This window comes from Rhinolophus hipposideros, assembly GCF_964194185.1.
Source record: "Rhinolophus hipposideros genome assembly, chromosome: 13".
NCBI lineage: Eukaryota > Metazoa > Chordata > Mammalia > Chiroptera > Rhinolophidae > Rhinolophus > Rhinolophus hipposideros.
In genome coordinates, this window is record NC_138059.1 from 32,897,401 (window position 1) to 32,909,753 (window position 12,353).

The 12,353-nt window shown below is 31.2% G+C and overlaps 1 protein-coding gene across 9 annotated transcripts in view; it reads right to left on the reverse strand.

Moving 5' to 3' along the window:
* VPS13B (vacuolar protein sorting 13 homolog B) overlaps positions 1 to 12,353 on the reverse strand; it is a 765,148-nt gene that overhangs the window by 687,040 nt on the left and 65,755 nt on the right. For all 9 annotated transcript variants that reach the window (XR_013994784.1, XR_013994785.1, XM_081070819.1 and 6 more), the window contains exons 5-6: positions 8,369 to 8,536; positions 3,695 to 3,876 (exon numbers count right to left, since the gene is read on the reverse strand). Coding sequence is in view for 7 of the 9 variants with exons in the window: in XM_081070819.1 (XP_080926945.1) it covers positions 3,695 to 3,876; positions 8,369 to 8,536 (350 nt within the window). In the remaining 2 variants the exon portion in view is untranslated. The remainder of the gene's footprint in view (positions 1 to 3,694; positions 3,877 to 8,368; positions 8,537 to 12,353) is intronic.

Consider the following 12,353-nt stretch of genomic DNA (forward strand, 5'->3'; position numbering starts at 1 on the left):
GTTCCTAAGTGACTAACGGGCCGGTAGCACATACAGCAGGGCGAAGTGAGATTTCAGCACACTACTCAGGAAGGTGTGCATTTAAAACTTATGAACTGTTTATTTCTGCAGTTTTCCATTTAGTATTTTCAAACCATGGTTGACCACAAGTAAATGAAACCATGGAAAGCGAAATAGTGGACAAGGGGGATCTAATTTACCCACTCTATAATATTAAGGATATGATAGTACTCCCCTCAAAACCAGAAGATCTCTCTCACAACCAAGAATAAAAGCTTCATGAAGACATTTTAGTAAAACTTGAATCACACTTTCTAGCTCTATTAACCAAAAAGAATAGATATATATCCTAAAAGCATATGCAAAGAGGGAAAATTACTAATGTTATAACTATGGAAATATGGACATAATAAAAATGTTATTGCCAAATATGGAAAACTAACGGCAATATATGTTCAGGAAAATTTTTCAAACAAATTTTAAATAAGAGATTTAAACATGACAAAATTTATAATGTCAATCAATTATAAGAAAAAATAAGATTAATTACTAGCAAATAGGATATATAGCAGCCAATCAAAGTTCTCCTCACAGAAATAGACATCAATGAAATATAAACACAGCCTCAGTTCAATGGTTTCCTGCTGTTTTATAAACATGGAATAAAACCAATTAAGCCATAAAGTCAAGTCTCTTGGAAGGTTTATTTTGACTAACTGGTATTTGAGTGTCTATGAAATATGAAAAAGAAGTAATGGTAATCATCATATTTTTAGGGCTAAAGGCAAAAAACAAAAGAAAATATATACTTGAAGGGAAATAAAGCTGTACTGTGGAAGGGAGGAGTGTAAAATGCCATATTTGAATAAGAGTACAGGTTTCTTAAAACTGACGTAAAAATGATACACTAAATAGACCATGAACAGGTAAGAAAATCATGACAAGCTGGAAGGGAAGGGAGAAGCGTACGTAGGCCTGCCAAGCTCTTCCTCATTTGAGATTTCTCTACCACATCCTTTTAAATATTGTATAGTACCAGTAATGAACAGTCTTAGCAAAATCAATGACAGACAAAAAATCAACATGCACATACACACACACATGTGTATATATATAAAATGCAAATATATTCATAGCTTTAAAATATATATTTTATATATGATATACAGAGGGTGCCAAAAAAATGTATACACATTTTAAGGAAGGAAAAAACTATTAAAATTACACTGATGGTAACTACTTTGAGCACCTCTTGTAATTGCAGAAGTCAAATGTGACTTGTATTCATCTTTTGTTATCAGTATATATTGATTAAAACTATAATTTTTTCCTTTCTTAAAATGTGTATACGTTATTTTGGCATCTTCTATATATGCAAAAATCCATAAGATTAATCCAATTTAAAAAATCAACAAAAATATCTGAATGGATTTTTCAAAGAACAAATGATGAGTAGACATATTTTCAAAAAATCTAACTAATAATGTTAATCAAAATCCATATTATTTTTTTTTCAACAAGTTGGCAATTTTTAAAACATGATCATATTTAAAGATAGCAAGAGTGTAATATAGGCACTCCCCTAAATTTTCATAAGCATTTACACTGGTTAAAGCTTTCCAGAAACAATTTGGCAATACAGATCACAGGCCATAAAAAAGTTTAAACTCCTTAATAAGATATTTGCAATTACACAAATCATTCCTAAGGAATTTATCAGATATGTAGTCAATGCTTTACGCGCAAATTCATTCCTCTGAAAGAAAACTGTAAAAAAAAAAAGTAAATTTTCAAAATTAGGAGAAATGTTAAATATGACATACCCATTTAACATATTTATTTCTTACAAAAGATAAAATATTATAAAAAGCCAAACCAAAATATAAATAAACTCAAAGACACTTAAACAAATATACATGAGAGGTTTAAACAAATAATTAGGGAATATGAAACATTTTCGAAATCACCTGTCTTTGAGATGATGAATAAATGAGCTTTAACCATGTCTACTTAATATATATTTCCTAGGACTAGGAATTGGAAGAATGATGAGCCTAACTTAAAATGGCAAATCATACATCACAACACATAGGATTAATAAAAAACTCAACATTTTATTTCAGTTGAGCATAATGGTATGTCATATTTAGTGATTACCAAAACCAAAAAAAACACTTGCCAACAGCTTATTTATATTAAGGCGTGTATTAGAATAAAATGTCATGGCTAATCAATTTTGAGAATACAAACTTATTTATATGCCAACACTAAGTTTTCCTCAAGTTCACTTATATTTTACTTTCCTCTATTTAAGCTACATCCTAGAATATACAATTAAATTTATGCTAATAATAAATAATACTATTTTATATAGTAAGGCTTCTATGTTTCCATTACTTATTTCCAAAATATATCTTGGATTTACCTTAACATTCCCCAACTTTACTAGTAGATTCAAGGCTAAAGAAGGAAAGTGAGCCCATTATCCAGAGACAATTAACAATACTTGGATTTACCTTAACATTCCCCAACTTTACTAGTAGATTCAAAGCTAAAGAAGGAAAGTAAGCCCATTATACAGCGACAATTAACAATACTATTAATACTCTCCCATGCTTAACGTTGCCAAAGAAGCTAATTCAAAAATAGAAGGGAAAGGTAACAGAATTTTAAAAAACCAATGTGCACTACACAGAGTGGGGAAGAAAGTAAAACACTCATGACTGAGCACTACCAAAGAAAAATAAGTGGATTTCATGTATAAATATAAATTTAAGTATACTAGAGCTACATAAAATGGAAACTTATGTTTTTAAAAATGTAAAAAAATAATTTATACAGCCACAAACAGGCACAGTAGTCAATATCAGTGTACAGACTTAGAGCCAACTTTTCCATTTAGAATTTTAGTATTCAGAGGCATGTAATTCAACAATAAAAATTCATTTCACAATAAAACTTAGTTAACAAAATCACAAGTCACTGTATGATGTCTTTTTCAAAGACAGACAAATGGATGAAGGTTTAGAAAACTGTTCTGTAATAAAAGAACCCAAGATTTACACTTACAGACTAACTATACACACTATGAATTGAAAAATCATATCAATTCCTTGGAGAACAACAAATTTTTCCATGTGTCAAAAAACATTACCTGGAAAATCCCCATACTCTAAGATTTCAATTACATTTTGAAAGCATAGATCAAAAGTTAAAATTTCCTAAAACAATAAACTATCAGGTTAGCAAATCAAGCCTCATAAAGTTATCAAAGAAAGAGAAGAGACTACAGTTATCAGATCATGCTAAACAAATCGTAAGGATTGAAATATAGATCTAATATGGATTGATATGCAATCCACCATGAGCATAAATACACTATTTTATATTTGTGTTTTTAAGAAAAAAACACTAATAAACAGCTTGACACACAAAACAGGAATCTATAGTCACAGGAAGAAAGAAAAAAAGGCCCAAAATATCTCTATTAAAACACGTAACACAAAAAGTTGTAAATATATAACATAGTAAATAATATAACATAGAAGTTATAAATAAAACTTTTTACAAAAAAAAGATGGCATATATATCTATGAGGTTAATTTCTTCGTTTTTTAAATAATAATTCACATGCACAAGAGCCAATAAACAAAATGAGATATGCAACTCAACTACTAGAAAAAGAAACACGTACTTTAATAACAGATGGCATCTTGGAATTTAGGTTATCGTATGTAAAATGAAGACGAGTTCTGAAGGAACACTTGTACAATAAAGGATCCTGGTAAAATTCTATTTTACCACTAGCATTTCGTTTATCAAGACAAACTGTACAGTCGGAAAAATTGATAACCTTTCTCAGCACCAGATCAGTTGCTAAAAAGAAAAGAAAAAAAATTTAAGTAAAAAGGAGTATTAGAGAAAAAAAGGCAACAATTATTAGTACAAATAGTTGTAAAAATAATAGTGAAATTCAGAATAGAGCATTTAATATACAATGCCAGAATCTATGCAAAGAACTTCTCCTTTATTACATCTTTTAAATCTTCCAACAACCTTACAAAATAGGCACAATAATCCCCATTTTATGTACAGAGCATCAAAATGAGGCTAAAGAAATAAAGTACCTTGCCTTCCATTTTTTTGACCACAAATTTAAGACAAAATTTATGAAAAATTTTGCCATCTGCAATGAGATATTAAATAACAAAATAAAATTCTTGAGAAACATATTCAGGATAACATCTGGAGTAATAGTCACTCATTTAACACTCACTTTACACGAAAAAAACTTGCTGCTATGCTCTAAGCCTGCACTTTCCACTATGGTAGCCATCAGCAATATGTGGCTATTTAAATTTATACATGAATAAATTAAAATTACATAAAAATACAATTTCAGTCCTTGGTTGCACTAGCCACATTTCAAGTGCTCAAAGCCATATGTGGCTAGTGGCTACAGTACTGGATAGTAAAAATATAAAATATATTCATTATCAAAGAAAATTCTAGGGGGCTAACACTGCTCTATATAATAACTAATGAAGAAATTACCAATAACAGTATAAAGTTTGCTTTCAAGGGAATAAAAATGAAACAATTACTGGTCAAGTATCAAACTAGAAAATGAAACCTTTAACTAATAAGTAGTTTTATTCCTAACAAGCAATTCCTAGGTAAATAATCAGGCTCAAGTTCCTTTGGTCAGTGATTTTAAATTAGCAGCTCCACATGCTATGGCCATGGGACTCTGCAAAACAATAAAATATGCATTAGTCCAGTCTTTGATAACACTATTTCTAAGTATATCCTGGCAACCTCTAATTAATTCAATTTTTAATTTTCTTTTCTTTTTTTGAATTTAATTTTTTAACAAGTAAAAGCTAAAGAGTATGCATGCATATGTGTGGAAAAATTTTATCCACAAATAAATTTCAAATTTGTCTGTTAGTTGAAAAAATACAAACTTGCCATATTATTTCATTTTATATAGTATATTAATGATTTAGTTATTGATATTATACACATGTACACAAATTAAAGAGATCGTACTAGTAGGACTAGAAATGAAAAAAACCCTCTAGATGCTCCTTTCCGTCTCTTTGTGATAATAATAATTTACTGAATATTTGCTGTTGCATGCTACACTAAGTCTTTTAAGTCCATTGTCTCCTAATATTTACATGGCTCTGTTTAAAAGATGTGAAAACTGAGGCACAGAAAGGATAAATAATCTAACGTTAGACTGTTCATAAAGAGCAGAGTTGTAATTCAAACTCTGGCAACCTTACTCCAGAGGCATATTCTTATCCATTACACTATAAGAACATAAAGTGGTTATATTTTTAGGAAATTCTAGAAAATTATTATTCATTGAGAGGAAATTATTAATCTTTTAAAAATTAGTCTTTCTTAAAAACTAAATATAACAGCAATTATCTTGTAAAAACTTACAAAATAAATTCTAGTTTTGGTACTTACTTTAGATAACGTGCTACAATTTAATCTGTAAAATGGAATAATTATGTCTACCTAATAAGCACTCTAGAAAAAGAGTTGGCATTATTTGAAACTGTGAATACTGCATATCCTTCCATTTAACAAACCCACTCTTAAGTAAATGCCCTAAAGAGACACTTACACGTATGAGTACATGTCAAAAGATATGTACAAGAAGGTTCATAACAATACTGTTTATAATAGCAAAAATCTGGAAACATCCCTAATGCCCATCATCAGGAAATCAGATAATAAAGTTTTGGCACATTTAAATAATAGAATATTATTCGTAAGTACAAATCAGTTATCTACAACTATATGCAACAATATGGAAAAATATTAAATGCATATGTTAACTGAAAACAGCAAACCTCAAAAGACAACACAGAAAATACTATTAATACAAAGCTCAAAAATACATGTAACTAAATATATCACTTATGTACACATTCACACATGATAAAACTTTTCTTTATTGAGGTAAAATTAACATGACATAAAATTAATGTATTTAAAATGTACAACAGTAACATTTAGTACACTGATACTGTTGTGAAACCATCACCACAATCAATTTTAGAACTTTTTCATCACCTCAAAAAAGAAACTCTGTAGTCTTTAACTGTCATACCTCTACTCCCCTCATTGCCCTCACCCGTCCCCAATCCCTAAACAATCACTAATCTACTTTCTGTCTATATAGATTTGCCTATTTTGCCAATTCATACAAATGGAATCGTATAATTTGTGGCCTTTTGTGTCTGGCTTCTTTTACTCAGCATAATGTTTTCAAAGTTCATCCATACTTCAATACTTCATTCAGTTTTATAGCACAACATTTGTAAAGAAAGTGAATGATAAAATTTAATACAGCAGTTACCAAGGGTGTGGATAGGGAAAAGCATATAGGGGAAGGACAGCAAATGGTTCATGTTCTAGTTACTTGGAGAGTACATAATTATTATATTGTTTTATAACAATTATATTTTACATAAATCCCTTTGAAAATATCAAATATTACATTAAAATTAATAAAAGAGGAAATAATAGTATCTACCTCAGAAGGTTAAAGGATTAAAATAAGATAATTAATGTAAAAACCAGCACCGGCCCAGCAGTTAACAAGCAGTCAATCAATGGAAGATACCATTTTTGCTGTCTTTATCACCACCATCATCATGAGCTTTCATATGATATCACACTTATTCTCATAAACATATTTGGTGGGTTGGCAGTAATGATAATTCACATTTTAGGAATGACTCCCCCAAGGTTCTACTAGGTTAGTGGTGGAGGGAAGATTTGCACTAAGATCCCCTAACTCCTGATTCAGGACTCTTTTCAATTCACTATATAGAATTTCCCAAAGTAATATCTGCATTACCTCTATATTAAAACTATAAATGAAATTTCTTCCCCTAAAATGTCAGCTCATTTATTCAATCCTGTATTATCCTGTTCTATTTGTTTTCTTCCTATTTTTCTTAGCTTTTTCTTCTGGCCTTTTTATTGAATATTTATTTCCACAGAGGATGAGACAGAGGCATTAATAATTTCCCAGAAGTCAAAGACTTGGGCATTTGCATACACTCTTCTTTATGCTTTGCAACAGAGTTGCAAGATATGGATTATCCTTCATTTCTAAAATATAAAGACTGAAGCTTGGAGAACTGTATTCCAATTCTGCTATTTCCTAATTGTATGCCTTTACACAAGTTAAATAATCTTAAGACTCGATTTCACTTTGCTTTCCTTTAACTAGGACTTAAGATGAATAAATGAATATATGACTAAATGAATGAGAAAGGATATCACCACTTTGTGGAGCTGTTATGACAATTAGAGAAAATGACTGTAAATAATAGTAAAAGAAGCTCCTTTCTGAGCAATGACTATGTACAGGACACTTACATAAGTCCTTTCAGTGCATCAATGTATTTAATAATTCTGTAAGAAACTCCTTTATATCCCCATTTTACAAATGAGGAAACTGAAAAACAGAGAAGTGAAGTAACTCACCCCAGGTCATACATCTAAGACTATGTGAGACGGCCAGGATTCAAACTCAGGCAGTCTGACTCTACTGCCGGTACTTTTAACAATTATCTACCACAGCAAGTCACAGATAAAAGGTGCGCACAATAGTCTCCTTACTATATTTTCCAAAAATACCCATTTCTTGTCCTATCAGAACATACGTCAACAAATGTTACCGCTTATTTAATCTCTCTCCTGACAAAACTAAGCAGCAGCAATGTATATTTTCTTCACAGCTTTAGTTTCAATGTTTAGCACAGAGCCTGCCATGTAGAACAAAATAAAATAGTAATAAATAAATGGCAGTGATTAAAATTCATTATTATTTAGTTCTTTTAAGATAAGCAATGGGAGAGTGCAGCACATAATAGTTCAAGAAGGCTTCAGGATTATCCAAAAATCCCAAATGTGTTCTGGAATATAAAAACCTAAAACATAAATTAGTCAGACAGATTGTTTAGCTATTACCGAACCATACTCCCCTTCCTCCTTCAAAAACTTTTAAAATTTTAATTTAATATTATTTAAGTTTTATTGCTATAACCCATAGCATTGTAAAATATTATACATCACATTTGAAATAAGCATGTTATAGGTAAGAAAAATAAAAATCAGAAATATTAAAAAAACAAGTCTGGGATTTCTTAATCTGAGGGTCTATTAACCTCCTGTAATTACACAATAAATTCTATATATGTGCATTTTTCCAGGCTGAAGGCATAAAGTTTTCAATAGATTTATCAAAGAGCCAGTTGGCCAAGAAAGGTTTAGAATTCAAGAAAACGTTTTACGAAAATGGAAAAAATCTATATTGTTCTTGACATTTACTCACCAGAAATATCCATGAATGCACGATCCCATAATTCATCTACTGTATAGCATTCTGCAGAAGTGATGTTGACTGAAAGAACAATATCATCTTCAACATATTTTAGTATGAGATTATTTATAACGATGTTTACATTATTTACAACTCGTCTAATCAGACTCTGCACATAACCTATAAAATAGAAAAAGGATTCAATTAGCCACAAGTCTGTCAATAAACAATTTTTCTTAAAATATTTTAATATGAAATTATTTATAACAATGTTTACATTATTTACAACTCGTCGAATCAGACTCTGCAAATAACCTGTAAAATAGAAAAAGGATTCAAGTAGCCACCAATCTGTCAATAAACATTTTTTTCTTAAAATATTGTTGAGCTTCATGTATTTGAAAAGTATTATTTAGCACAGGTATTTTGCAGAGAGGCAATTAACATTCAGATAGGTAAACAGGCTTGCCAAAGTAACACAACTACTAAGTAGCAGATTCAGCCCAACAAAAACCATTACCAAGAAGTTCTATGTAATAAAATGTTCACATACTAAGAAAAACCATATTTAGCAAAAACCTTTTTAATAACATAATACTAGATCCCATTCAATGATCAATTTATACTATAAGTATTTTGGTTTCTGCCTACTTTATCAAACTTTGGTTTCTGCCTACTTTCCCAAATGAAACTGTTACTATATGCTGATTATACTGTGTATTAGAAGAATGGCTTCTTTAAGCTTCTTTTTGAGCCAGATGTCATCTTGTCTTCCTACTTTAAATAGCCATAAAAATATTCAAAAGTTAGACTTAGAGGAAGAGAGATAGGAACAACATTACCACCATAATGGACTCAACTATGTCCACTCACTAATACATACCACTGAAACAGAATCAAGAAAATAATATGAAAGAGGAAGAAAATATAGACAATTAAAGAAAGAGGAAAAAAAAGAACACAACAAAGAAGACAGAAAAAAGAAAAGTATGAAAGGAAAGAGAATGCATGCAAGCATGAGAACACAGGGAAATAAGAAAGAGAATCAGAAATAAGTTTTTTAAAAGAAAAAACCTCAATGAACGTCTAAGTATTACCTTGTCTTGTACACCTGAAACTAATAAATTAAAATAAAATAAAATAAAAAAAAGAAAAAACCTCAAAACAACAAAAGGAATTAGTGAATATTCTTTTCTCAGCTTGCCCAGAAGGTCCAAAAATTTTCTTTAATTTCATGCTACCATGGGATACTCCATAATCTCAGAAATTTCTCTCAGAGGTTTATCAGACAATAAATGTGTATATAGATAGATTATTGAGGAATTTAATTGAAAATAAAAAACTAAACATAAAGAGCATTAAAAAAGACAGAGAAAGATTAAAAACCTCACTTTACTCAAATGCATTTTCCACTATAAAACTTATTTAAAAGCTAACTGAAATATTAGCTATTTCATGAAATCTATCTGTTTGTATTCTTTAAACCAGAACTTCATTGGACAACACAGAATCAACTTCTTTCAGCAACTGACATTGTTAATGCCTACACTAAAGCCTGCTGGGAGAAAGCTTATTTTAAGTCTATTCAACCATAACATGTTTGCAAAAACCAACTCCCTCATTCACTCCCAGTGGATACAAATAGAACAGAAATGTAAAATGACTAAGTTCAAGTTTTTCTAGTATACAGAAACTATTAGCAGCTTTTAGAGTACCAATTATCCATCAGATGCTATAACATTAACATACAAAATATAAATAAATTTAAGGTAATAAATACTTTTATGAGAGTAGATGCTAAAATAATATTTAACAAATTAAGCTTCAAAAAGAAATTCTAAATACCAAAAATTTCAACCTTAGAGTGAATATTCCCCCATGCTATTACTACTCAGCACAGATGTGAAAAAATAAAAATAAAAATCCTGTTACTAAGAAGTCAAGTATGACTAATACTGGTTTTCCTATTCCTGAAAAACCTGTCATAAATCGGGAATTCATAAAAACCACTTAAGTGTTTATTACCTTCAAAACAAAAAAATAAACTCTCAAAGTAGAACTGGAGAAACTGTATAATGCAAAATAATAGAAACATAATACTGTAAATGTATTTTAACTGTCAGAATTATACTAATACATTTTTCATCTATTTTTAAATATTTTTTCTCAGTTTCTCATTATAAAACTGACATACAACAGGAGATGAATAAACCAATTCACCAAAAAAGGAATCAAGTATCTAAAAAGAATTACTTATATTTGTTTCCTTATTAAAAATAAAATGCCAAAGTGACAGTGACTAACCAATAGAATAAACAATACTCTACCTCTTTAATCACTCATAACAAGTTAGTTCTAAGTGACCTACATGGTGTCAAACAGCAGAAATAACAGCTCTCATTACTCCATATTTAGAGACTCCTTGGGAGTATATCTGTTCAAATAACATGACAGTAATCCAGGTCTATTCCACAAACATCTGAAAATGCAAAATCACTCTGGGGATACGAGCCATTATTATTAGATGACTCCTTAAGCCTGTTACTAATCAATCTTTCCAGAAATTCCTATCATTACTCAAATCTCTCCCACTTAAAAACCCCATTCCTCTAAATACATATAAATATGCTCATAGGGCCACATAAAATGCTATGACTCTTCATTGACTTTGCTCATGTTCTTTCTTCTGTTTACAATACTCTTTGTCCATTCTCCCTTCTTGAGCAGATCCAGTATGAATGTCTCCTCTCATATATCCTCTTCTCTAAGGTCCCCCACCCTACACATCAATATTAAGCAGGCTGTCTCTACCACTTTTCCTGGACTTATGTTACTACTGCCATTTGTGTATGTTTATGTATACTTACCTTGTCTGTTAAAAAATAAAATCTGAGAAGGCAAAGATTATATCTATTTATTTCTCTGATATTCTAAATTAAGTGGCATGCTCAAATAATTTTTGTTAAAACAGACAACATTTGCAATCAGTTTATCCTAATGTGGTCACTGGGAAGCCAACTTGCTCAAGTCAGAAATGTGCCATGGTTGATGACTTAGTTACAGTACCTAAAAACATCTTGGTCTAGTTTTTGGTATAAAATTTATGTGGAGGTTAGACAGAATCATATACGCAACTTATGCTCAAATGGTTAAAGGAAGAGGAAGTTCTTAGTAATGTTCTTGCCTTTTTCGAAGGTTGAAATTATTTCTAAATAAAACTTTTTTAAAAGGCTAAAGAAAAAACAGGATTCTTTATTGTCAACACTGTTGAAAAATTTAATAAAACATGAATTCAAAAAACATCCATCAGGGTTCCAGTCAAGATGGTGCAATAGGTAAATGCTGCACTTACCTTTTCTCACAACCACATCAAAATCACAACTAAACTACAAAACAACCATCATTTGAATTGCCTGAAATCTTGTTCAACTGAAGCCCTACAACTAAGGACAAACACAAGACACAACCTTGACACTGGTAAAAGGGGCAGAGACGCGGAACTGGCTGGTCCCACACATGCGTGTGACCATTAAAAATCAGGAGGGATATCTCGGCTGCAGAGGTCCACCCCTGAGGAGCAAGGGGTCCCAAGCCCTTCACCAGCAGAGGGTTCCAGTGCCAGAGATTTAAGATGCCATAATTTCTGGTTGTGAGAACCAGCAGAGACTGTGGCTGAGTGAGACAAAGAATGGCTGCAGTGTCAGCTGTTCCTCTTAAAGACATGGCCCCAGACTTACTCACTGATGAAATCACTGGCTCTGAGCTCCAGCACGGGGACAACAGGTAGAGAGGGACATATGGAAGGAACTGAGTTGTTTGGATTCAGGATGGGGGCTGGAGAGGTAGCTTTATCCCAGACAAAGGAGCTGCCATTGTTTCTTTGTTGAGCTCTTCCCACTCCCAGCCTCCAGACCCAGGCGGCTGCCATATCTGAATCTCCATTAAGCTGGCTGACACCATTTGTTCATCATGCTCTGGTGATTCAAGACCCCATCCC